Source organism: Panicum virgatum, chromosome 9K (assembly GCF_016808335.1).
Source record: "Panicum virgatum strain AP13 chromosome 9K, P.virgatum_v5, whole genome shotgun sequence".
NCBI classification, from domain to species: domain Eukaryota; kingdom Viridiplantae; phylum Streptophyta; class Magnoliopsida; order Poales; family Poaceae; genus Panicum; species Panicum virgatum.
In genome coordinates this window covers 22,498,011-22,521,872 of record NC_053144.1, presented here as the reverse complement: position 1 = coordinate 22,521,872, position 23,862 = coordinate 22,498,011, and the positions used below count along the sequence as shown (strand labels likewise).

Here is a 23,862-nt window from a genome sequence, read left to right as displayed (position 1 = left end):
AATGTAATGCGGTAAGTAAAGCGGTAAGGGAGAGGATATGCAAACTCCCGTGAAGACACCAAGACACACGATTTAACGTGGTTCGGTTAGGACACCAAAGTCCCTTCCTACGCCCACGGCCACTTGCTCACAAAGAACAAGTGGGATGCCGAGTCTCTTCGCTTGATCACCGTCTTGCCACGCCTCCAAGGCTCCCGACAAGCAAAGGCTAAGTGACGCCAAGTCACAAAGACGAGGTCACCGCCACCGTCTATCTCGAAGCGTCACCACGGCACCGTCTTCACTATCTTGGAGCTTTAACACCAAGTAGGGGCCTCCTTCCCCGCACAAAGTGTCGTTGCCACTCCACACCAAGTCGGAGGGTCACACGACGAGTACACAAGTTGCTTGCCACAGCAAGACTTTCTCTCAAGCTAGTTCTCTCAAGAACTAAGCCTAAACAAGCACTAAGCACTCTCACAAGTGTGCTTAAGCCTATATGATGTACAATGAAGCTCTATTGTGGTTGGAGATGATCTTTAGCTCTTGTATACTTCCTTGAACTCCAGCACTCTCAAATGACCCGGCCTTGGGGGTATATATAGGCAGCCCAAGCAATTGTAGCCGTTGGAGAAAAGCTGCCAGAAAACTGCGTAACGCCGGTTAAACCGACGTACCCCAAAAGCCATCATCGGTTTAACCGGTGTATGTAAACTGCTACTTGAAAAACTAGCCGTTAGCAATTAACCGATGTATCGCCGGTTTAACCGATGCAATCAACCGGTGTATGTAAAATTAGCGTCGGTTTAACCGGTGATTGTAACTTCTTCACGTTCCTCCAAAAACCACCTCTCTGGACAACTGAACCGATGCAATTGACCGATGCATCGTCGGTTCAACCGGTGTATGTATTTTCATCGGTCTTCGTTTGGCAATTCACCGACGTATGCATTTTCTTCAACGTCGGTTAATCCGGTGTTAAACCCTAGCCCGCAGACCTTCTCTGTGATTGCACCGGTGAGTTCATTTTGCCCTATGTCGGTTTAACCGATGATAGCAAAATGCCTCAATTCTTGTCCGCGGAACCCCCGTAGGGGTGGCCCTTCGGGCCTTGCTACGCCTCTCTTCTCTTTGTCATCACTTGAACCTAAAAGCCTAAGAATAGTCATCTTAACAATCACATTAGTCCAAGTGTTGTGTGTGTCATCAATCGCCAAAACATTATATTGAAATATGGCATGAGAGGCCATTTTCGCTACAGCTCACCGTCTACTTCGGCGAGCGCGACTTTGGCTTCACCCTCGTCGACAGAGTTCGGCTCGAGGGGCTCGCCCTCCACTTTGGCGACGTCTACTTCGACCTTCGCCCTCGCCGACACAGTTCGGATCGAGGGGCTCGCCCTCCACTTCGGCGACGTCTGCTCCGGCCTTCGCCCTCGCTGACACAGCTCGGCTCGAGGGGCTCGCCTTCGACTTCGGCGACTACTGCTACGGCCTTCGCTCTCGCCGACACAACTCGGCTCGAGGGGCTCGCCTTCGACTTCGGCGACGACTCCTACGATCTTCGCCCTCGCCGACACACCTCGGCTCGAGGGGCTCGCCTTCGACTTCGGCGACGACTCCTACGGCCTTCGCCCTCGCCGAGACACCTCGACTTGAGGGGCTCGCCTTCCATTTCTTCGGCGTCTCCTACGGCGTTCGCCCTCGCCGACACACCTCGGCTAGAGGGGCACGCCCTCCACTTCGGCGACAACTACTTCGACCCTCGACATCGGCTGTTTCGGCTTCGCCTCCTGAAGAACCTTCGCTCCCCCTGCTACGAACTCCGGCCAAGAGGGGCTTGGGACAGGGCAGACTAGCATCACTTTGCGCGTCTAGTCTTGACCGGCGCTCGAAAGCGGAGAGCCGAAGACACTGCGTCCTCTATTTCGACTACATCAACTGCGACGAAGAGAGATTCGTGGAGACGACGAGATCCAACCAAAGTCAAGCGACGAAGATTCCGCTTTCATCGCCGCCGAAGACATTCATCGCCGCCGAAGACCTTCATCACGGCCGAAGACATTCGTCGCCGCCGAAGACCTTCGTCGTCGTTAAGACCGAAGACGATCACTGACTGGAGTGTATCATCATGTATATGTGATCCTGCTAGGCGTGCGTGCTCTTTTCTCTATCTGTTTTGTCCCACTGGGTTTTTGGATGGAGTTTTTAGTGAGGCGTACGAGCGAGCGGTCACGAGGACAATCCTCGTGGCCAAGGTCATAGATAGGGCCGGCCACTTCTTATGTATTTAGCTACTATACTTTGTTGTACCAATCAAACCAAAGTAGCTGAGGGGCTACTGTTGGGGAATAGCCCAGCCCATGTTGTAATGGGCCTCATGTGGCGGCCCAAGAGCCTACTTGTAAATCATGTAATCGCCAGGGGGCCAGGAAAAAATTACCACCTCCCTCCCCTCCTATATATAGATGACCCTAGGGGTCAAGGGGGACTCTCTCGCCCATGAGCATTATTCTCTATCTTGAGTGCTCACTCGCTCTGGTTTTGATGCATCTTCGATGCTTTCCCCTTCTCTCTGCTGCTTGGTGGAGTCTTCTCCCCAACAATCCAAAAGTTTGACAGGAAACCAGACAGACTGAAAACCAGGTGCTCTCCTGTTGTCCGCGATCCCGCCCCCCCCCCCCCTCCCCCGACGATTTTTTTTCACCGAGCGACTGTCTACTCATTGTATTTCTTTTAGTTAAGTATACAATAATACAATCTAAGAACCGTTTGACTATTTTAACTTTAATTGTGGGCAAAATTTTGATCAGACCATATAGGGTATGAATTATGAAACCACTTTTACGATACCAGTGGCGGAGCTGCCCTTTGTCATCGGAGTTGGCAGACCCGATGAATTTGTACAAAACAAGAGAGAAACACGACACTGTTTTTCAAAGATAATACCCCAGGACGCAATAGGTAAAAATCCGTCACCAATTTTAGCTGGCTTTGCGCCCTCATAATACCTTGTAGAAGAAATATGATCACATAATTATCGTTTGGTGCCATAACGTACAAAGGACTCGTCCCAACAGAAGACCGAAAGAGAGACGCAACTGAGTATCTCTCTCTTCTAGAAATGCTATATATAAATATGAAAGGGTGGGAAACGGATACCAGATATCCGAATTATCCAATATCCGTATCCGTTTAAACATCAATATGGATATCCATATGCGTATTCGAATTTAATGTGGTAGTAAAGTGGAAACATCCGAATCCGATTTTCATTGATTTTCTCTATCCGATTCCAGATTCGTATTCGATAATATCCGACACTATCCCTATCCGTTTTCATTCAGAAACTATTTAAGACATTATATCTTTTTCTTACCACCCATATTATTAATTTTATAATAAAGATATAACAAAAAAATTAAATTTACTTTAAATATTCTTATTTTATCTCAAAATTACTTCTATATTTTTTATTTATATATAATAAAATTATTTATATGTTTATTGCAATATATTTTAGTTCTAATTTTATTTTTATGTATTTATTTATTAACGATAAATAAATTTTTTTAACTAAATATCTTTGTTATATTATTATACTTTATTTTGTACCTGTAAAATAATTTTATAATCTAAAACTACTAATAAAGAAATTATCTAAACGTTAGCTCATATATCAAGTCAATATCCGAATTCGAATCCGAATCCGAGGCATCCGTTTTGTATTCGTATCCGAGAATATCCGAATCCGTTCCGTATTTGATTTAAAATGTAATAAAAAGTGCTATCCGAATCCGATTCCATGCGAATCCGATCCATTTTCATCCTTAAATATGCTAACAAGGAAACCACCTTGTGCGTTTTGGCTATTCCTCCGTTACGCACGCGCGCCACTATTTTTGGGTGCTCCCGGTGGCCAGGAAGTCCAACACCACGCTTCTGGAGAAAAGGAGAAAAAAGGCAGCCACTGACCCGTTCGGCGCCCGGATATTCAATTCTCCGGGATGAAATAGCGCGCCAACGACTTTTTCAAAATAAAAAAGCGCGCCAACGCGAACCAGACCCCTCCCGTCGCGTTTTGGATGCACGCGCGGACACGGCCGGTGCCGCGCCGCGCCGCCCTCCGCGCCTCGGCCCCATGGAAAACAAATCCGCTCGATAATCGCGATTATCGGTAAAATTTATTGTTACCGATGCTAGCTGAAAACGTAAACCGACTGGAATTTCGTTGGATTTCAATGGAAAATTCAAAATTTTTAAAAATTTCATAAAGAGTAGAGAACTTATTTTTATAAAAAACTAGACCTTCTCTTGATTCCAGAATGTTGTCACATGTTGAAAGGAGCAATTATTTGCTCAGGGAAAAAATATTTTTATCTAACTACCCGTTATCATCCACTCATTTGTAAATGACTGTGGCCTCACAAGGATCGACTGTGGCCTCACGAGGATCTCCCAACAACCTCCTGTCCCTTACCTCGGGTTCCAGCTCACTTTCCCCAACCTGCCTCTCACTTTCCCCACACGCGCAAGCACAAAGCAAGAGAGTGGGTGATTTCAGCTCCGTTCACCGATTTTCGTGCGATTAAGGCCGATAATCAATATATATGCGGCGATTATCGATGATGCTGCAGCTGGGAGCGAGGGAGCTGTGATCGTGGCGTCGATAATCGAGGTAAATAGTTGATTATCGATTTGTATCGAACGATTTTCCAAAGCATTTGCGATGTCAAGAGCAATGCTCAACCTTTGAGTTAGAGTAAGATAACAGGGAATGTTAAATAGGAAAACAAGGTGCATGCCTTTACTTTATTTTGTATGCCTAAATGGTACAAATTAAGAGTGAGTATCATTTATTCGTAGTATAATTTTGACAGACATGGTTCGATTTCCCTCTTGTAGGTGAATGTCTGATAATCAGGACTTACTTTTGGGAACATGGAGAGAAGATTGGCATTGGCTTCAAGTGCAAGTATTGCCGTGTTGAAAAGGGTGGAGGAGGGGCAACACGGCTAAAGGAGCATTTGGCACACCGAGGGAAGAATGTGAGGTATTGTCCCAATGTTCCTAAAGAAGTGGAGTACTTCGGGCTTCAGATCGACAATAACAAGCAAAGAACGAAAGCAAGACATCGTCGAAAGCTAAGAGAAGATGAAGCAGCTAGAACTGAATATGTGGACTTAGAGACTGAGAATGACGACCATGATTTGGAAGCTGCTCTCCGACAGTCGAGAGAAGAGCATGAGTATAGAGAGAGGGCTGGTCAACGATATGAGAGAGGTGGTGGTTCCAGATCGGGGCAAGTGAGAGGTACGCTCTCATCTATGCTCACTAGGAGCAAGACACAAGTGCCAGACCGTGTGAGAGACTACAATCTTGCTTCTGCCTTTGGCCCAAGACAACCACGAATTGATATAGGCCCATGGACGGAAAAGGGGAGAGGGCCAAGAGCAAGATTGGGAGAGCGTGGGCGAAGTTTTGCCATGCGGCTGGTATACCTGGCAAGAAAGTAGATGACCCTTACTTTAGGGTAGCTTTCATGGAGACCCAAAAATATGGTGAGATTGTATGCATGTGCTAGTTTGCATACTATTACATCTATGTTTATTTAGTGTTAACATGTTTGTGTGACAATGTAGGTCCTGGAGTGAAACCACCTACTGGGAGGGAGGTTGATGGAGTTTACTTAGACGAGAATGAGAAAGAGATCATGAAAGAGATCGACAAGTGGAAGCAGGAATGGCCTACTTATGGTGTAACAATCATGTGTGATTCATGGACTGGTCCAACCCGCATGAGTGTCATAAATTTCTTGTTGTACTGCAATGGCACTATGTACTTTTGGAAGTCGTTTGATGCCACAGGATATTCACAGGATGCTGATTTTATTCTTAAGGTATGTCGAATGATTTTATTCATTCACAGGATGGACACTAATGGTTTGTTAATACATGCAGCTCATCAAAAATATTGCGAATGATGTTGGCACTGATCATGTTGTCCAAGTAGTGACAGATAATGGATCCAACTACAAGAAGGTATGTCAGTTGCTCAATGCCGAGTATCAACACATAGTTTGGCAGCCATGTCTTGCCCACACAAGAAGTTGCATCAGTTGGTTTTTGTAAACTACAACCTTCGACTTCGTATCCAGCGAGCAGGAAGCACAGTTGAGCCTAGTGACTTTGATCCTGTGAGTAGAATGATGGATCTTTCATTCTATCGCCAATGAAGTGCTATTCAAGATTGGATGGAGCACGGCAGATCCAATGCCCCTCCGACATTGGATGAGGACTTTGATATTAGTGATGTTCCCCTTCCTGATCCAATGTTCACTTCTTTGGCAGTGGACAATGAAAATTTAGAGCAATGGACATGTCAGAATGTTGGTGATACACATCTTGGCAAGAGGAAGACAAAAGTTATCCGACCTGGGCCACCAGAAAAGAAGGGAAAAATGATTAGGAGCCCTCAAGAGGAAGAGCTTGCGAGCAATGAGACAACACTGATGATGACGATGACGATGATGATGACAATGATGATGGAGGGAGTGGTTATCCTGTATCTAGTAAAGCTGGTGGAAGGAGTGCCAGTAGTATGTCGCCTATTAGATTTACCGGGGAGACAGATTTCACCCATGCCACACAAGATCAAGATCATGGTCAACCCATGTTACAACGGAGGACGACAAGCAACCGACGTCGATCTGATCCTCGGGAAGGTGATAGCTCCAGTTCAGTGAGTTCAACCTTCAGCTATCCACGTCCACCCTCCTGCCCATATCCATACCCACAACCATACACATATCCGTACCCACAACCATATTCACACCCACCACCATATCCAAGCCACTTCATTCAACTACCGGTACATCTTGGCATGAGCACTAGTTGTCAGATTGGTGAATTACATATATCACAATTTCATCATTATGTGTTCCCCTCTTATTTGAGTTTATTTCAATATTTAGGAATATTATTATGGATATCACACATACCAGCAAGAAGAGACCGAAGAATGATTAAATTGATATGCCGAATGCCTTCATGTATGGACTATGTGCTTGCTAGTTTGTATGTGGCTTTTATAGACTATGTACTCTTGTTTCTATGCACTATGAAGTTTGTATGAACTATGCACTTTTTTGTTTCTGTGAACTATGAAGTTTGTATGGACTATGCACTCGTTTATTTATATGAACTATGCACTTCGTGGTTTGTATACATGTGCAAATTCATGTGCTTTATGTAATTTCATGGGCAAAATATGTAAACATGTTTATTTCTTATGTAATCTCATATGCAAAATTGTGCATGTATGTGTAATTTATCTAATATAATATAATACATAACCTAAAAAATTAAATACTATCAAACATTTATATTTTTTCCACTGCCAAAACACATTTTCAGTAGGCGAAGCGATAAATCGTTCGGTTTGCATCAATTAATGACGATAAATTGTCGATTTTCATTTTTTGAATTTGGGTCCCTTTACCAATCGGTTTTTGTGATTTTTCACCGATTTTCAATCGATTATCGTTACCGGAGTTCACTGATAAATGTTGTATCACTGGTAATGTAATCCTTTCTCGGCCCCCTTCCTCCCCTGCCACGGCTCCCTGCCGCTGCCGCTGCCGCCGCCGCCGCCGCCGCCGCCCCACGAGCCACGACCAGGGTTTACGTTTTCGTTTTGGAAAAAAATTTCGGTGACCACCGGAAACGGTATACCGGCCGAAATTTCGCGGTTTTCCGGTAATTTCGACCGGAAAGAGGTTTCAAATTCAAAATTTCGAAATTTCGGTTTCCGGTCGGAATTTCGTTGCATTTCGCCGGAATTCCGTTGCTTTTCACCGAAAAATGATGGTAATGGTTGGAAAATGATGGGAAATTATGTATTTATGAAAAAATTGAAAATTTTGGCGGAGTTTGCCGTAATTATGTCTATATTGATAGATTATAATACACAACATATAATAAACTTCAGCACACAATGAGAAATACAAACACGAAACACATAATTCATGTCTAAAGTTCACCCGTACTTAGTCACAAGTGCAAAGTCTACTAAAATTATTACAATTAAGTCTGTAGTCTGTTTAATACAACATATTGCATCCATTGTAATCGAAAGTATTGTCCATCCATAATCCATGTAGCAAATGCATAGTCTCTGCATACGAAGATTTTGTATGAAATGAATGAAATAACTAGAAAAAGTGAAATATAGATATAAAACATTTTCGGTTCCTTGAGTACCTGCGTTCTTCAGTCATTAAATCTCTCTCCCGATGGTCCCTCATACGGCTCACTTGTTTCTGGCAAATATGGGTACGTAGGCTGTCCGTACCCCTGACCATAAGGAACTCCATATGGTCTGTAACGGGTTCGAACTCAAATCATCAATTTGACCTACCAAATCAACTTAGATTTGAATGATTTCAAGTGCTATAAGCTAATAAAAATCCCTAGTTTTTTATCATAATTTTTGTAGATTTTTTAATGGTTATTTATAAATTATTTTAAAATTTCAAAATTCGAAACGAAATATACCGAAAAACAGCGGTAAACCAAATACCGGTAATTACCGAAAACGAAATTTTCACCGAAATTTCGCCGGTTTACCACCGAAATTTTAAACCCTGGCCACGACACGATTCACGTGCGGCGGAGGGGCGCCGGCGCAGGGAAGCCCCAGGAAAAGTCCCCTTTCGTTAGTGGCCCTTGCGATTTTGCGTCGTCGGCCGCGGCACGGCCTTTCTTTTCGAGCTGGGGGGGGGGGGGGGGGTGCGCAGCAGCACCGGCGGACAGGTCGCACAGGCTCCCTTTGAGCGGTCGCTTTTCTGGCCGTCGCGGCTCCGTCAGGACGGGGACGGCACGCGACGCCCTCTTTTTTTTGCCCCCACTTTTTTCCTTTCCCGCGTCTGGCTGCTCGTGCTCGTGCTGGCGCCCCCATTTGGGCCACACTTCGGCTGCGCCTGGCGTGCCCAAGCGCCATGCGCCACAAGAATCACGAATTCTTTTCAGGGCACTATCTGTGCTCCGAGCAATCACCCCGGTTCCATTTTTTATCGCCTGGACGGCGACGCCCGTTCACGGCCGGGGAAACATGGCCGCGCCACGTCGCCCTCGTACTCGCGTGAATTCTGCCCTCTCCACCTTTCGGGAATGGATTCGGCCGGGGGATAAAATTCGTCAGCCACAAGTACCCAGCTGTATTTTCATTTATCAGTACAAATTCTTTGAAAGTCTGAAACAACGACGAGAAATAAAAAGCGAGCCAAGGAAGATGAGCCGCTTAATAAAAAAAAAAGCAATGAAGATGACTCGTTGTCGATACCCGGACAAGCATCCCGTGTTGCTTCCTTCTCAACTTCTGATGGTCGCAGGTTCGGCGGCTCGCAGCTCCAGTTTCCTTTGGATAGGTGCTAGGATGCTAGCTCGATTGATTCATATATTCGAGGTAGCACTATGGTCTACAGATTCCTTCAACTTGTTTCTTTTTGAAATAAAGATTGCTTGAACTTGTTTTCTGAAATAAAGATTGCTTGACCTTGTTCGCTACAGGTTGGTGTGCAGTTTGGCACTCGCATTGCAGGCCCACCCCGGAAATGGAAGACCGCACGAAGAAGAAACGACGGCCCAGCTGCGATTAACGTGGCACCAAACTCACACGCCTGGTGTGCGCTTGTGTGCTAGCAGCCACTAGCAGGTAAGCAGGGCGTAGGGCTTGCAGGCTCGCCGGCACGCAACCAGTCGGCGTGGAGACGTGGAGTGGAGCTGGTAGCAGTAGCACGCGCGCGCTCACACGCCTCCCGGCGACCCTGCCGGCCTGCCCCCGTCCAACCGGCTTTGGAGTTTGCATCGTCTGTTTTCTCTTCCGTCCGGTGCTACCGGTCGTGAAATGTGTGATTGAGAGGTTTGGATTCTGTAATTGTGACAAGAACAGCGCATTCACACATGGTACATTTAGGGTCGGTTTGGCACAGCTTCATGAGCAATTTCATATGAAGCTATGCCAAACAACTATTTTTGCTAGCAACTTCATCCACGATGAAGCTCTTTCCAGCTTACCCTAGAAAGAAAAATCACGAAATCGTGGCTTCGCCTAGCTTCTCCCGTAGGCCCATATTTTGCCAAATGGTTTTGAAAACAGCTTTAGCTTCAATAGCGAAGCTACTTCCGGAGCCTTTTTAGGAGAAGCTACCATGGCAAACGGGACTATAGAGGCTGTTTAGAGATTTTTATAGGCATCTGCTTCACCTGTTCTGTGAAATTTGATATAGTGTGAATCATTTTGTAAGTCTAGATAAAAGTGAACGGGAAGTCATGTGGAACCATTTCTTCTTTAGCTTCACCGGTAAAGCTATTTTAGGAGAAATACTTTTTTTTGAATGACGTTTTTTTGAAGGATGTTTTAGATAAATTCTTACCAAGCAGGCTCTTGTGCTATGGGAAAAAACTCATGCCACGGGCCGCGCCAGACCCGTCGGCCCAACACAACCCTCGCGAGAGGCCCGCCCCACCACCACGAAAAACTCGCACGCACCGAAGCGCACGGCATGCCCCCATCCGCCGCGTCGTTCCTCGGCCCAATACGTCAAAGCGTCTCAGCCCGTCGTCGGCCGCGCACGACCACGGCTGGCCCAAAGAGGAGGCTTGTGCGGCGGCGGCCCGCCTCCTCTTCCACGACACCACCCCTCCGCTCCCCCGGGCTTGCTTGCTTGCTTCCTCCTCCCCTCCCACTGAATTTCACGCTGTACCCTCCGGTACGGGCGGCCGTCGCCGTCGCCTCCGCCTCCGCATCCGGGGCCGCCCGCCTCCACCACCCCGGAGAGGTCCCCGATCCCCCTCGCGACGCTGACCCTTGCTTACCCCAAAAGGCTATCGCCGTCAGCAGCAGCTCTCCGGCTTTGAATTCCCCCGCTCCACGACAGCCACCCCACCGGTTCGTCCAATCCATTTAAAAACCCCCCATCAACAGCAAGATCGCGTCACGATCGCAGCCGCGTCACCCACTCGGATCTCCGCCGGGGAATCTCACTTGCCGCGCAAGCCGAATTTTCAATGCGCGGCAACCCCTTGCATCGGCGGTCGACAGGAACCGCTCGATCGGAAATGGACAGACATGCTCCGAAGCCCGACCATCTCCGCGTGGTACATGCTTCGAGCCTCGTACGTGTACCGCTGCATTAACAGTGGAAGAGCTGCTGGACCCGTCCCCAACTACTGAGCACGACACGGATTGGGATGGCATCTTGGCGACAAGGGGACAGTGTCTGAAGACAAATGCAATAGGAAAGTGGCCAATCTCGGGAAGAAAAGAAACTTGTTACTGTCGAGATGACAGGATCATCTCCTGATATAGTGTACTACTTGTTATCGTTGACATCACCAGACCATCTTTTCTTTTCCTGCTATAATAATCTATCCTAGATCGCTGCTGATTGATCGATGCACAATGACCTTACCTCGCGTGAGTCTTGACGTGTTAAGTGCTGGCTGACACACGGAGGGCGTCGCAATTTTCGCCTTGGATTCCCGGCGACCGATTAGGAGTAACCGATTTTTTTTTCTTCGTAATATTCGCGACGACCGACTGGTCGCCCCGGCGAGAAAGCGAGGCGGTAACCGAAGGCGGCGTGTGTGTTTGGTTCGGTTTCGTGTGTGCGGAGCGCGGGGAGAGCCATGGCCGCGGCGCTCGGGGCGTTCGTGCCGGACACCGCGGTGCGGTGGCGCGGGGTGGTGGCGGGGGACGTGGCGAGGCGGCTCGGCGTCGCGGCGGAGGCCCGGGCGCTGGCGGGGAGGCTGGAGCGGGCGGGCGCCGCGGCGCGGGACGCCGAGGCGCGCGCCGCGCGCGGGGACGAGGGCGCCGCGCGCTGGCTCGCCAATGCGCGCGCCGCGGCGTACGAGGCGGACGCCGCCGCCGACCGGTGCAGGGTCGCGGCGCGCCGCCGCAGGGCCCGGGAGCAGCAGCAGCAGCCCCATCACCACCAGGCAAGAATGCAGGATCGCCATCGCTGCTTCGATTAGTTTTCCACGAACTGTGATGCGATCATGGCGGCGCTAGCTCGTTCGGCGCCCGTCGCAGCAGGTCTGTCGATTGACGCGGTCCGTTCGCTTTTTTCCTGGTCGGCGGCAGGCTCTTCCTCGGCTGCTGTCCTCCTGCTGCGACACGGACGTGCCAGGCGGCGACCTCGCCGCCGACATCAGGAGCCTGAACCGGAAGCTGCAGGTCATCCTGAAGGAGAAGAACCGGCTGCAGCTCCGCTCATTCCTCGGCGACCACCACGCCGCGCCCGTGCGGGCGGCACCGAGGCACCGGCGATCTCCGGGGACCCGGGCACCTGGCGGCGGCATCATCGGCTCGAGGATCGAGGACGACGCGGCCGGGCTCGTCCGGCAGCTGACGGAGGCGGACGGTGGGCAGGCCGGCTGCGCGGTCGTCGCCATCGTCGGCCCCGACGGCATTGGCAAGACCACGCTTGCCACCAAAGTGTACGGCAGCGAGAGGGTGCGGCGCCGCTTCGGGGCAAGGGCATGGGTGCACGTCCCGAGGGAGTACACCGAGGCCGGCCTGCTCGCGCAGGTGATCGACTCGTTCGGCGGCGGCACGACGGGCGGCGAGAGCTTCGCCGACCTCGAGCGGACGCTGGCGAGGCTGGTGGGGAAGAGGAGGTTCCTGCTGGTGCTCGACGACGTGCGGCGCGGCGGGTTGTGGGAGGACGTGCTGAGGCGGCCGCTCGAGGGCGCCGGGCGCGGCAGCAGGGTGCTGGCCACGGCGCGGCACGGCAGCATCGCTCGGGAGATGGGCGCCGGCCACGTCCACCGCGTCAAGAGGCTGGGCGCCGGAGACGGCTGGCTGCTGCTCCGCGCGGCCGCCCGGGTGGTGGACGAGGCCGCGGCCGCCGAGCTGAAGGACGTCGGCGAGAGGGTCGCCGAGAAATGCGGCGGCGTGCCGCTGGCGATCAAGGCCGTCGCCGGCGTCCTGAGGGCGCGGGAAGCGAGCGCCGCGGAGTGGGCGGCGGTGCTCGCGAGCCCGGCGTGGCTGGTGAAGGGGCTCCCCGAGGACGCCATGAAGCCGCTCTACCTGTGCTACGACGACCTGCCGTGCCACCTCAAGCAGTGCTTCCTCTACTGCTCGCTGTTTCCATCTGACCACGCCATGGACAGGCGCGTGCTCGTGCAGCAGTGGATAGCCGAGGGCTTCGTGCAGATCAGAGCGGACGCCGGCGTCGAGGAGGTGGCCGAGGAGTACTACGACGAGCTCGTCGGAAGGCACCTTCTCCAGCCGGCAGAGGAGGAAGATGAACATGGCGTCGGCGCGCGGTGCACCGTGCACGACATGCTGCGAGCTCTGGCGCAGCTGCTCGCGCAGGGTGAGGGCTTGGCCGGCGACTCGTACCGGCTGTTGGTCGACAGCGACGCCTCGTTCGCGCCGCGCCGTGTTTCGTTCCCGAGAAGAGACCTGGCTGTGATACCGGAGAAGGTTCTGAAGTTAGAGGGGCTAAGAACGCTGCTACTTCAGAAGAACCCACTAGCGATTGAAGGAAGCACCTTCACAAGATTGGAGCATCTGAGAGTCTTGGACCTCAGCGAAACAGCAGTTGAAGTCATTCCGGATAACTTGGGGAATCTTGTTTACCTGAGGTTCCTGAACCTATCTCACACAAGGATTCAGACAATTCCGGAATCCATTGGCAACCTGTGGAGCCTGAAATTCCTTCTGCTAAGAGGGTGCAGGTCACTGCACACCCTGCCAAAAGGGATAGAGCATCTCAGAGGGCTCAGAGACCTTGACCTGGCCGACACAGTGATCGACGAAGCGGCATTCAGGGTAGGCCATCTGAGAAGCCTCACAACACTCCTGTGGTTTGCTGTGACGAGCAAGGAGGCGCGAGCTGCCCAGGATATGAGCGGGTGGCCTCTGGATGAGCTCAAGAACTTGTCTCAGCTGAGAACACTGCACATACAGAAGCTCGAGGGGGCTGCTGCTCGATCAGAGGCAACTGAGATGTCTCTTGCAGCCAAGAAAGGCCTCAGGGAGCTCGAGCTGTCGTGCAGCAGCACTGTCAAGCCGCTTCAGACACCGGAGTTGGTCAGAAAGATCGAGGAAATCTTTGAAGAGATGAATCCACCATTGTGTCTACAGTCACTGAAGCTTGTAAACTACTTTGGGACAAGGTTCCCAAGATGGCTGTCAGTGACCTTCCTGCCAAATCTCCGCGATCTGGACATCGTCGGGTGCAACTTGTGCCAGTCTTTTCCTCCATTAGGCCGTCTGCCAGAACTGAGATCGTTGTACATAGCAGACTCTTCATCTCTGAAGGAAATTGGTGCAGACTTCATGGGTACTAATCACCCCCACCAGGTGCCATTTCCGAAGCTAGAAAACCTGCACTTGCGAGGGCAGCAGCAGCTCAAGACATGGAGAGACATCGAGCCAGGGGCATTGCCATCTCTGCATGTACTTCAGCTTGAGAGCTGCCCCAAGCTGCAGCATCTTCCTGCAGGCCTCATACATGTTACATCCTTGACTGTGCTGCGCATAGCGGATATGGCGAGCCTCCAGGCTGTGGATGACATTGCTACACTGAGAGAATTGAGCGCTTGGAACACTCCCGGATTGAAGAGAATATCAAACCTGCCTTCCCTTGAAGACATCAACATGTGCCACTGCCCTGTGCTGGAGATTGTGGAGAACGTTGATGGACTACGAACAGTGCATATCTTCGATCATGATTTGCAGGAAATGCCCAGATGGATCGAGGCACATGCTTCCAAGCTTCAATCATTGAATTTCACAAGCACAGTTGGGCTAGTGAAAAGGTGCTTGGTTGATGGTCCAGACTGGCCTGTTATCAAGGACATCAAGGAAGTTCATGGGTACTCCACTGGTTCCAGTTACATATACTATACCAGGAGCCCTTATATCTTTGAGAGCAATGCGGGTGCTGAAGATAACCTCGACGCCAAAGAGAATTCAGCAGATCCTGATAATGTTGATGATGTTTCAGTTTCATCTTCAGATACCGGTTACCTAGAAATCAGAGGCTTCTTTGACTCAAAAGCAGTGAAGTCAGGAGCTACCAGGACAGAAGACAATGACTCCCATAGGAACATGGAGAGGTCCATGCCGAGGTTCACTTGCCATCGCTTGCATAAGCTGGCAGAAGTTTTTCCTGAAGATGACGACGATGAGGATGAAGCTGATTCAATTATACTGTTTCCTACGGATCCAACCAGAGGTGCAACAGTTCTGGAGAGAGGCCATCCTGCTGCCACTGATGTTCATACTAACAATGATGATCTTGGTTCATTGTCAAGAGAGATAACTCATGAGTCTCGAGCAATCACCAATGATGGAACGCATGATACCATTGGTAGGTCGGTTTTCATAAGAAGAGGGTCCATAACAGTAAATGATGTTCCTTCTGATGCTGGCACTAATGCAGATACTTATGTTACCAAATCTGCTGCTTCAATTGGTCGCAACTTGGTCCGAGAAGGGTCTCGAGCAATCAGCATTACTGAAATCAATCAAGCTCTGAACTTCAGTACCGTTCAAAGTAAGGAACATACATCTAAGAAAGGAGAAGACATCACAGCTAATGTTAACAATGCTGAAGACATAAGCCTAGCTCATTCCAAACGAGTAAGATTCAAAGAAGGAAAAGATTTTGCTGAGGCAACTACAGCTACTATCTGTTCATCCAATATGGTATTCCAGAAACATATTAAGAATCAGACTGCAAATTCTGCAAATGGAAGCACAAATGCAACTCCAATGCCAGAAAATCCGTCACGCGAAGAAGCATCTAAAAAATCTGCTGGTGTAGGTAGCAGTTTAATCCATGAAGCATCACATAAGGTCTCTGTTACCGCAACTACTCAAGGTATGGATGCCACTTCATTCTGCAGCAAACAACAGCCATCCGACAAAGGGGAAAAAGGTCTTGTTGCTCCTTGTGCTGCTGGTGCTGCTGATCAGAAGGAAGACAGTAACATAAGTTCACCAGTCAAGCTAAATGATGAAGAATACAAAGCAATCAGTGCCACCGAAGCTAATTGTGATTCTGGGTCTGGCAAACTGCCAACCAGCTTGGCAGTCAGAAACCAACAGACACGGATGCAACAGACTGTTTTTGCACATCCAAGAGATGACCTCAGCATGGGGAGCGGAATCCCTAAGAAAGCTAGCAGCAAATGTGCGGTTGGCTCAGTGAAAGATTCATCTGCTGAAACAGCCAAGAGCATCATTCCTTCTATGTCCAGGCCAATGCGCACCGTATCTCATGCCATTGATGTCACGGAAGCACAGTTTGTACCAGAAGCCATGACGGCAAGCAGATTCCCATCCAATGCGGCGGCGAGCCACGGTGGTACCCGCGACGACGTGCCGTGCTCCATCGACGCCAGGGAAGACGGCGCCTCTCACCAGGCGCCAAAGGTGTACACGGCCATCTGGGCCGACACCGACACGGACACCCTGCGCGCCCGGTTACTCGACTCGATGCAGCACCTGCGCAGGATGGCTTCCCGGCGGCGCCACCGGCGGAGGAAGCACGGCTCCAAGAACAAGTGGAGCATCGGACAGCCGCTGGTGGCCGCCCTCCTGCTAGTCTCCGTGGTGCAGCTGCTCTTCATCCTCTGGCTGTGCCGGAGGCTCCCGAATCAAAACTAGACAGAATGTATATTACACCTGTCCTACTTGTGCATTAGCTACTACTAATCTCTTGGGTTCTTGCAATTTTGCATCTCGAATTCTTAATGATTTGAGGATAATTATGTGTACATACATACCTTTGTTTGCGGATTCGGGCCTTCCAGATGTAATTCGCAATGTGAAGTGTGATTGGCCTGAGCGGCTCCCGAAAAAGGGTCCCAAAAATTGTGGCGGGAGAGGTCCTGAAATTTAAACACTCTTGGCGGCAAAATATTTCGCTAGCGCCTCGCTTCCTCAAGCTTGCCCCCAAAAGCGTGTGTGGGGAACAGAAAACGAAGAGGGAGGTAGGGATGAAGCGGCAGCAGCACCGGAACAATTACCCGAGAGGGATCCGCTCTGCCGGCGGGCAGACCACGCTCCAATCCTTCCTCGTCAAGCCCAGGTTGAGGATAAAATCCACCAGGAGATTTTCCGATTCGCATCTTAGGGGAGATTTGTTTTGCCCCTCGGGGTTCAATCCGTGCTCCTCCGCTTTTCGTGCTTCAGGGTTGTCGATACTGAAGGGAAACCCTCGCCGCCACGGCCGCCGGAGGTGGGGGAGGAGGAGGAGGAGGCGCAGATCTGCCCGCCCGAGCCGCCGAAGCGGGAGATGGTCAGAGTCATCAGGACGACCGTCAAGGAGAAGGCGAGCGCGTTCTCGTCGGTGGGCTCCGCGGGGAAGGGCGGGGGCGGCGAGGCCGGCGGCGCTCTGAGCGCGGCGGTGTTCAAGCGGTTTCACACTCCAGCCCCGGTCGCGAGAGCGGAATGCGGCCGCGCGGAGGCAGGGGAAGACGGCGACCTCGACTTCGGTGGCGGAGGCGACGTCCGGCTGGACGTCGAGGAGATCGGCGCGGCGAGCCGCCGCGAGCCCAGGAATAAGCGGAAGAGCCCCCTCGGTGCGCGTCCAGCCAAGCTCGCCTTGCATTCCTCCCAAATCCTTCCCCATTTCTCCCCTCCCCTCCTGTTGATGTCGGGTCTATCCAGGCGGCGACGAGCACGGGGGCGACGCCAAGGCGAGGCGCGTGGTTGTGCTCGGCGACGACCCGAGGCCGCGGCCGGCGTGGAGGCGGGGGCGTGCCAGGCCCACCCGCGGCGGCGGCGGCGGCGGCGGCGAGGGCGAGGGCGGCCGCGCCCTGTACAACCACTGTAAGATCGATCCCCACTCCCGAGCTCGAACGGTTCGGTTCCGGCGAGCCGCCGGTGAGCAAGCGGCAATCGACGTGGTTGGTTTCGTTTTGGTTTCAGACGCGAGCGGGGGCGGCTGGTGGCGCGGCGACATGGAGGGCGTGGACGGCGAGGAGGTCGGCTGGACCGACGACATGTGGGAGGGAATGGGCTCCGTCACGCTCGGCGGCTTGGAGTGGCACTAGCCGCCGCCGCCGCCGCCGCCGCCCGGAGCAGCAGCAGAGCCGCCGTGGCAGCTGGCACATGTCCAGGGATCGAAATGTAAGATCACTTCTTTTTAGAAAAGGGCTGCTTGAAACGGTAACTTCACGAAGAACAGTTTGATTCCAAGTGGAATCAGGTGAATTTGTGTACCAAACTGGACCAAAATGATCTTGACATGAACATGTTGGGTTGTCATGTAGAATTGGCGTGTTATGGATCCAATCACAGGAATTTGGTATAGGTACTTGCCCAGAATGGCCAAATGTCATGGACGAAAATTTCAACGTACAAAGTTCAAGATAAGCATTGTGTTACTGAGCGTTTCAACTGATGACTACAAAATTCTCGGGCATTTCAACTCCCAGCCAGTTACTAATAATTTTTACAGCGTCACAAGAACATCTGAAATGTGTGAATTGTTGACTGTTACACTGTATGCAGCAGACCAGATCTTCAGCCCAGCTGACTCACTTGTTAATCTATTCTGATAAGATAGTGACAGGACTGGCAACTATTAGCGTAACCTCAATACCTGGCTTACGGTGCATGCCTCATGGTCAGAAACTTCAGGCGCAAAACAAACATAGTCCGGGACTCCGGGTCTAGCGTTTTAACAAATTTTCATATGATGTGGTACCTGCGTTTAATTAGCCCTTCTGCTAGCTATGTCGTCAAGTGCTGATTGCTGAGGCATCAGACCTTCAGTCAGTACCATAAAGACTGGGAAACAGCTATGGATCATAGCTCATCTTTCACATTCTGATCAGTGTCTTTATCACTGGGTTTTGGTGTCTCAGATGGTGGGAGAGGCTCAAGATTATCCCCCAAAATTTGTGCAGTAAACTGGCGTGCTTCACTGTCAAGACCAACCCACTCCGGAACTATTCTTCTAGCACCCTAGAAAGAGGTGGTAGAAGTTTAGCAAATCAGGAATGGTTGACAAAAAAGAAAGAAGGAAATAAAGAAACTCCTGGACTGTAACATTACCTGAAGCTTTGGCTCCTTTGTCATTGGATTGTTGCATAGATCAATGGTCTTTGCTCTAGCCTTTGTGGCATTTCCACACCAAGATTCACACCACAGCCATTCTTGAGGAAGAGAGAATATAGGCACAGTATGTTGAGCATAATTTGGGAGATCCTGAATGATAATGTGTTCCAAATAAGCATTGCAACATCACATTTATAGAGATGCAATTATATAGCATGGACCAGTTACCGAATGAAGAATCTTATTCTTTCAGACACATTCAAATCAACAAATCGCACATTGTACTTGCTTTCAATGGATCTCATACTTTATAGCAGGGTTCTAAAAACTAGATTTTGCAAATATCCCGGCACACCCCAAGAATATTAAGTACTAGTCCCAGTGGGAACTGGCATTAGATAGTGTCGTTTGTATGTGATGACTGATGAGGTAAGTGTGGGTTGGAGGTGAAAGATAACGATGCCCACTACACTACTTCCATCACCAGGACTTGTCTGTGCAGCAGGAGATCCTGATCACGTATAACTTCATTTTTACAGGAACGGAGACTCCCACTGCATTTCTACATTTTCCAAAGTCTATTCATTTCGTAGTTTTTTAGTTGTCTAACATGCTGTACTCTTGCAAGCTTTCTTCTAAATTCAACATGAATTTCATCTAAATTGTACACCTATGCTCAGGCAACAAGTTGATCCTTACATTCTCTTTATTAAAACGTCAATTTTCAAACCACTGATAAGTCCCATCCTCAACTGTGTGCAAGGTAAATAAAATAGATGCATTAGGAATTCAGTTACCTGATCAAGATTAGAGAGACTGTTGGGGTCCTTGCTGAGTTGTTCGTAGAAGACACGTAGAGTATCCCCAGCAGCAGTTTGCCGAAATTTGGCCAAATCAACAACATAAAGTGCACTGGAATACCAACAAGTTGTATTGTTTTAAAACAACATTAGCAATAATTTAATTGCAGCATAATTGATGGCGAGGGTGACCCACCTGATATGGTATGGTCTTCCTCGCAGATGATCTTTCCAAAAACCCTTAACAAAGGATAAAAAAAAGTTTCAGTGAAAAACAAGTACATTTTTACACTATGGCACTACCATGAACAATCTTATGTGGTAGTAACATGATTTATCGTAAATAAGTGACTAACTTGCTTCCAAAATCGATAGCCATCCATGTCCTTGTTGTTATCGCAGAATGGAGTATATGCAAGCGGACGACCCTTCAGGTTCATGTCATATAGTTCTCCCATGTCTGCTCTCACAATTTGATCAGCATCAACGAAAATCACCTATACAGAAAGTACCGTGGGAAGAAATTATTAGAACCAAATATGGCCAGGTTGCTTTAATGTACTAAAAATGATGAAATTGCACGGATCACAAGATGATCACATCACAGAAAAAAATACCTTCCTCAATGAAAGTGGAAATATAACATCCAGAAATAATATCTTATATGCCCATATAATTCTTTGCTTCTCTTTCTGCTTGTGTAACCATGTTGGCCATTTATATGTGATAAGCTCATATTCGAATCCATATTCCTGAGCCATGTGGGGTATGACATCCTGGTAGCAGGAAGGTTAGCAATAGATATGTCTAATATCTGTTAATTAATTAATCAACTCAGCTGCAGTTCATGTACCTTGAACTGTGGAGATAGATAGTTCTTGATGAACCAAAACTTCACAGGCCTCTGCGTCTTCTTTAGAACACTCAAAATCATTATTTTGAGGAAACGCTCATATCTGCAACACAGAACTCAACTAAATCAAACGCTCTCATTACTTTTCAGAATGTTCTTCGGGCACTGAACACAGTATGTTGCAAACTTTGTATGATATAATTAGCAATTAGCCCTAGGCCTCTAGTGACATTAAACTTTATGGGAGTCAGGTTTTGTACTTTTGTTATGGTTCAATATGAAATACAACTTGAATCATGTCATTTCTTCACCTTCGAAGACAGCGAGTGATTGGGTACACATGACATAACCACAAACAAATCTGTAAAAAAGAAGATAAAACATCCTAGAAACAGAGGCTTACAGATGCCCAGAAGCAACAGAGAAAATGTTTATGGTCTCCCCTTGTCTTCCATCCTTACGGTCCTGAATAAAGATACAGCAAAATCGTAAGGTATTCCTCTACACACTAATGTTAAATATAACCTGTAACAGATTCTACAGGCATCCATGTAACTATAGTAACTTCTATGGGTGGAATATTTGTTTCCCTAATAATAAATATCCATGATACTAGTATTTTACAGATCAAATCAAGCAATGATATAATTACAGTTCACCATTCACTAATGTAAGCAAGCAGACAATTGAGCTTCCAGACAATGTTCAGCTTTCCAAATGTTCAAGGTTTTCGCCTTCTCAGTATTCTCAAAGAAAGACACAATTGCAGTTCAAAAGGAAAAACTAAATAAGCATCTGAATAACTTTCTGAATCTCTCTCATTGTGTACCGATCCTTTTGTACCTTTTAAGTCATCAATGTACTTGTAGGCTGGTCTAGATACGCCTCAGCAGAGTTTTTATGTAAACTATACTAGACTAGAGTAATTGTCTACACAAAATTCATGGAGTTTCGGTAGTATCCTTGAAAGAAAATCATGAAGTTTTGAAAGATACTTCAGGAGCCCTATCTGGTTTTGCTGCTATATGCCCTGTTTGAAGTATGTGCAGTAAGATGAACCTAGATACCTGGAAATATAATTACTTACGGTGATTTTATCAGCTTTATTTTTTGATGATGTATCACCACTAATGAGACTAGAAGCCCATTTCAGAATATTGTTATTCCAGCCTTTGTTATCCTGCATTCAAAAATATTTTTAAAAGTGATGCATAGAGTTTCAAAGGTACACTAGTAACTAAATAAGAAACAGACCATCTTTTCCTGAAAGTGGTAGTCATCTGCAGCATTTAGTAACTCCTCACGCTCCTTGCCTTTCTTCTTTTGCACTTCAATGTGCATTAGTTTGCCTCTCAAGCTATCAATGGCAATGAGTTTTGGAGGTAGCTCATATAGATCGGCACTACGGCCAGGAGCCAATTGTAGGTACCATACACCAGGGGAGACTTTCATCTGCCAGTAACCCAAGTTGGCCATGACAAGTGTGTCTACCATGTGTGGTCTTTGTTTTGTACCAAGGATAAACTGTAGACCACGGGGAGGGTCTCGGTCTTTTTCCATGCAGTGACCTGAAAGAAATTTCTTTTCTTTGTCATGCGATTTACCGGAACCAAACTATTGAGTTGCATGCACCGACCAGTTCAACCCAAAAGCTTTGATGGGGAGAGGTGAGCAATTCACTTATATTCCAACACTCCCCCTCACGTGGAGGCTCCCTCAGACCTCAGACATAGAATAGGAACGAGCAACAATTATTTTATTTAATTGCGCTAACCAGGATTCGAACTCGAGACCTCTGGCTCTGATACCATATTGAGTTGCATGCACCGACCAGTTCAACCCAAAAGCTTAAGCTGATGGGGAGAGGTGAGCAATTCACTTATATTCCAACACAAACAATGTCATCAAATGATCATACCTGTCAAGAGGAGAGCTTCAAGTTCAAATACTGCCTGCAAAGTTCTAACATCACCGAGATTCTCTAGAAGAATGTTGTCTAAATCATGGCTGCACATGGAGAACAACCAAAATAAGGTGATGTACGGCAGCATAAAATCATTTTCTGATGATTGCTTAATATTTGATGGCTAACTTACATGGCAACAACTGGTTCAACAAGCCATGGTTCTGGAACATCTATGTTCATTGTAAGTGTTTTTGAAAGTGGCATATTTGCGAAGAATGCTTTAGGCCCATGTACAGAATAATCTGTATTGCTAAAATCATCCTGCATACCGTGTGATCAAACATTACTGCAGGTAACAGTGGTAATGAGCTAATCATTGGATATATGCCCCTTACCATTGATGGAAGAACAAATCTGTAGAAGTTCTTTAAGGGGAGATCTACGAGGGAACTCTGAAATATCAGAAATGTTTACATCAAACATAGATACGATTATAAAATCATCCCTACAAATCTACAAGCTTAGGCATAGTTGTAGGAGAGAATAATGACTTGTATTCCTCCAAATCCTAGAAGAGTGGGATATATAGATCCTATACATGGACCTCTAGATGGGCCTCTATACATGGGCTCACATATACACCAACACCCCCCCGCAATCTAAACTACCGGCACACCAGTGTTCAAGACTGGACAACAAAAAAGCCAACACCCCTCCACAGTCTGAACAACCGGCGCAGCGGTGTTCAAGATTGGACAAGAAGAGAGTACAAAGAGCAAATACCCCCGTAGCCACAACTAGCCACCTGCTACGTTGAGGCTGGAGCGAAACTCCGAGAAGGTCGAGGAGGGTAGTCCCTTGGTGAAGATGTCGGAAAACTGGGAGGTAGTCGGGACATGGAGTTCCCGAACATCGCCGATGGCGACCCTGTCGCGCACTAAGTGCAGGTCGATCTCCACATGCTTCGTCCGCTGATGCTAGACGGGGTTGGTGGAGAGATACACGGCGCTGACGTTGTCGCAGTAGACGAGCGTGCTCTTGGCGAGCGAGCTGTGGAGCTCCGCCAAGAGCTGTCGTAGCCAGGACACCTCCGCCACGCCGTTACCAACAGCACGGTACTCCGCCTCGGCACTGGAGCGGGAGACAACCGGCTGCCGCTTGGACGACCAGGAGACCAGGTTGCCGCCCAGGAAGACGGCGTAGCCGGAAGTGGAGTGGCGAGTGTCCGGACAGCCAGCC

The 23,862-nt window shown here is 48.8% G+C and overlaps 3 protein-coding genes and 2 long non-coding RNA genes across 5 annotated transcripts in view; 3 read left to right on the top strand and 2 right to left on the bottom strand.

The window, feature by feature from the left end:
- Positions 1-7,905: 7,905 nt before the first annotated feature.
- LOC120648587 lies at positions 7,906-8,624 on the bottom strand. Its single transcript, XR_005665004.1, has 2 exons — positions 8,240-8,624; positions 7,906-8,153 (listed from the first exon to the last, which is right to left on the bottom strand). It is a non-coding gene; the product is annotated as an uncharacterized LOC120648587 (long non-coding RNA).
- Positions 8,625-9,298: 674 nt separating this feature from the next.
- On the top strand, positions 9,299-10,018 carry LOC120648586. The gene is made up of 2 exons (XR_005665003.1): positions 9,299-9,443; positions 9,548-10,018. It is a non-coding gene; the product is annotated as an uncharacterized LOC120648586 (long non-coding RNA).
- Positions 10,019-11,668: 1,650 nt separating this feature from the next.
- LOC120647829 (putative disease resistance protein RGA3) lies at positions 11,669-16,765 on the top strand. Its single transcript, XM_039924660.1, has 2 exons — positions 11,669-11,977; positions 12,051-16,765. Exons 1-2 carry the CDS (start codon positions 11,669-11,671, stop codon positions 16,662-16,664), a joined length of 4,923 nt encoding a protein of 1,640 aa, XP_039780594.1. The 3' UTR covers positions 16,665-16,765.
- Positions 16,766-16,871: 106 nt separating this feature from the next.
- Positions 16,872-18,273, top strand: LOC120650803 (zinc finger protein AEBP2-like). The gene is made up of 4 exons (XM_039928085.1): positions 16,872-17,088; positions 17,193-17,581; positions 17,670-17,831; positions 17,931-18,273. The coding sequence occupies exons 1-4, from the start codon at positions 16,997-16,999 to the stop codon at positions 18,053-18,055; spliced, it is 768 nt and encodes a 255-aa protein (XP_039784019.1). The 5' UTR covers positions 16,872-16,996; the 3' UTR covers positions 18,056-18,273.
- An 18-nt stretch (positions 18,274-18,291) lies between these two features.
- Positions 18,292-23,862, bottom strand: part of LOC120650802 (UDP-glucose:glycoprotein glucosyltransferase-like) — a 44,405-nt gene continuing 38,834 nt past the window's right edge. Inside the window, exons 25-37 of the mRNA XM_039928084.1 lie at positions 23,019-23,075; positions 22,814-22,944; positions 22,636-22,724; positions 21,972-22,285; positions 21,805-21,897; positions 21,121-21,182; positions 20,718-20,820; positions 20,482-20,640; positions 20,221-20,361; positions 20,061-20,104; positions 19,862-19,976; positions 19,062-19,214; positions 18,292-18,971 (exon numbers count right to left, since the gene is read on the bottom strand). Coding sequence (XP_039784018.1) covers positions 18,813-18,971; positions 19,062-19,214; positions 19,862-19,976; positions 20,061-20,104; positions 20,221-20,361; positions 20,482-20,640; positions 20,718-20,820; positions 21,121-21,182; positions 21,805-21,897; positions 21,972-22,285; positions 22,636-22,724; positions 22,814-22,944; positions 23,019-23,075 — 1,620 coding nt within the window. The 3' untranslated portion in view covers positions 18,292-18,812. The remainder of the gene's footprint in view (positions 18,972-19,061; positions 19,215-19,861; positions 19,977-20,060; positions 20,105-20,220; positions 20,362-20,481; positions 20,641-20,717; positions 20,821-21,120; positions 21,183-21,804; positions 21,898-21,971; positions 22,286-22,635; positions 22,725-22,813; positions 22,945-23,018; positions 23,076-23,862) is intronic.

What these genes read in the sequence shown, in the direction of transcription:
- LOC120647829 (XM_039924660.1), top strand. Translation starts at nt 11,669, where the DNA reads ATGGCCGCGGCGCTCGGGGCGTTCGTGCCGGACACCGCGGTGCGGTGG. An exon ending in AGCAGCCCCATCACCACCAG is followed by an intron (nt 11,978 to 12,050) that starts GCAAGAATGCAG and finishes TGGCGGCGCTAG; the next exon opens with CTCGTTCGGCGCCCGTCGCA.
- LOC120650803 (XM_039928085.1), top strand. Translation starts at nt 16,997, where the DNA reads ATGAAGCGGCAGCAGCACCGGAACAATTACCCGAGAGGGATCCGCTCT. An exon ending in TCCTTCCTCGTCAAGCCCAG is followed by an intron (nt 17,089 to 17,192) that starts GTTGAGGATAAA and finishes TTCGTGCTTCAG; the next exon opens with GGTTGTCGATACTGAAGGGA. An exon ending in CCGCGCCCTGTACAACCACT is followed by an intron (nt 17,832 to 17,930) that starts GTAAGATCGATC and finishes TTTTGGTTTCAG; the next exon opens with ACGCGAGCGGGGGCGGCTGG.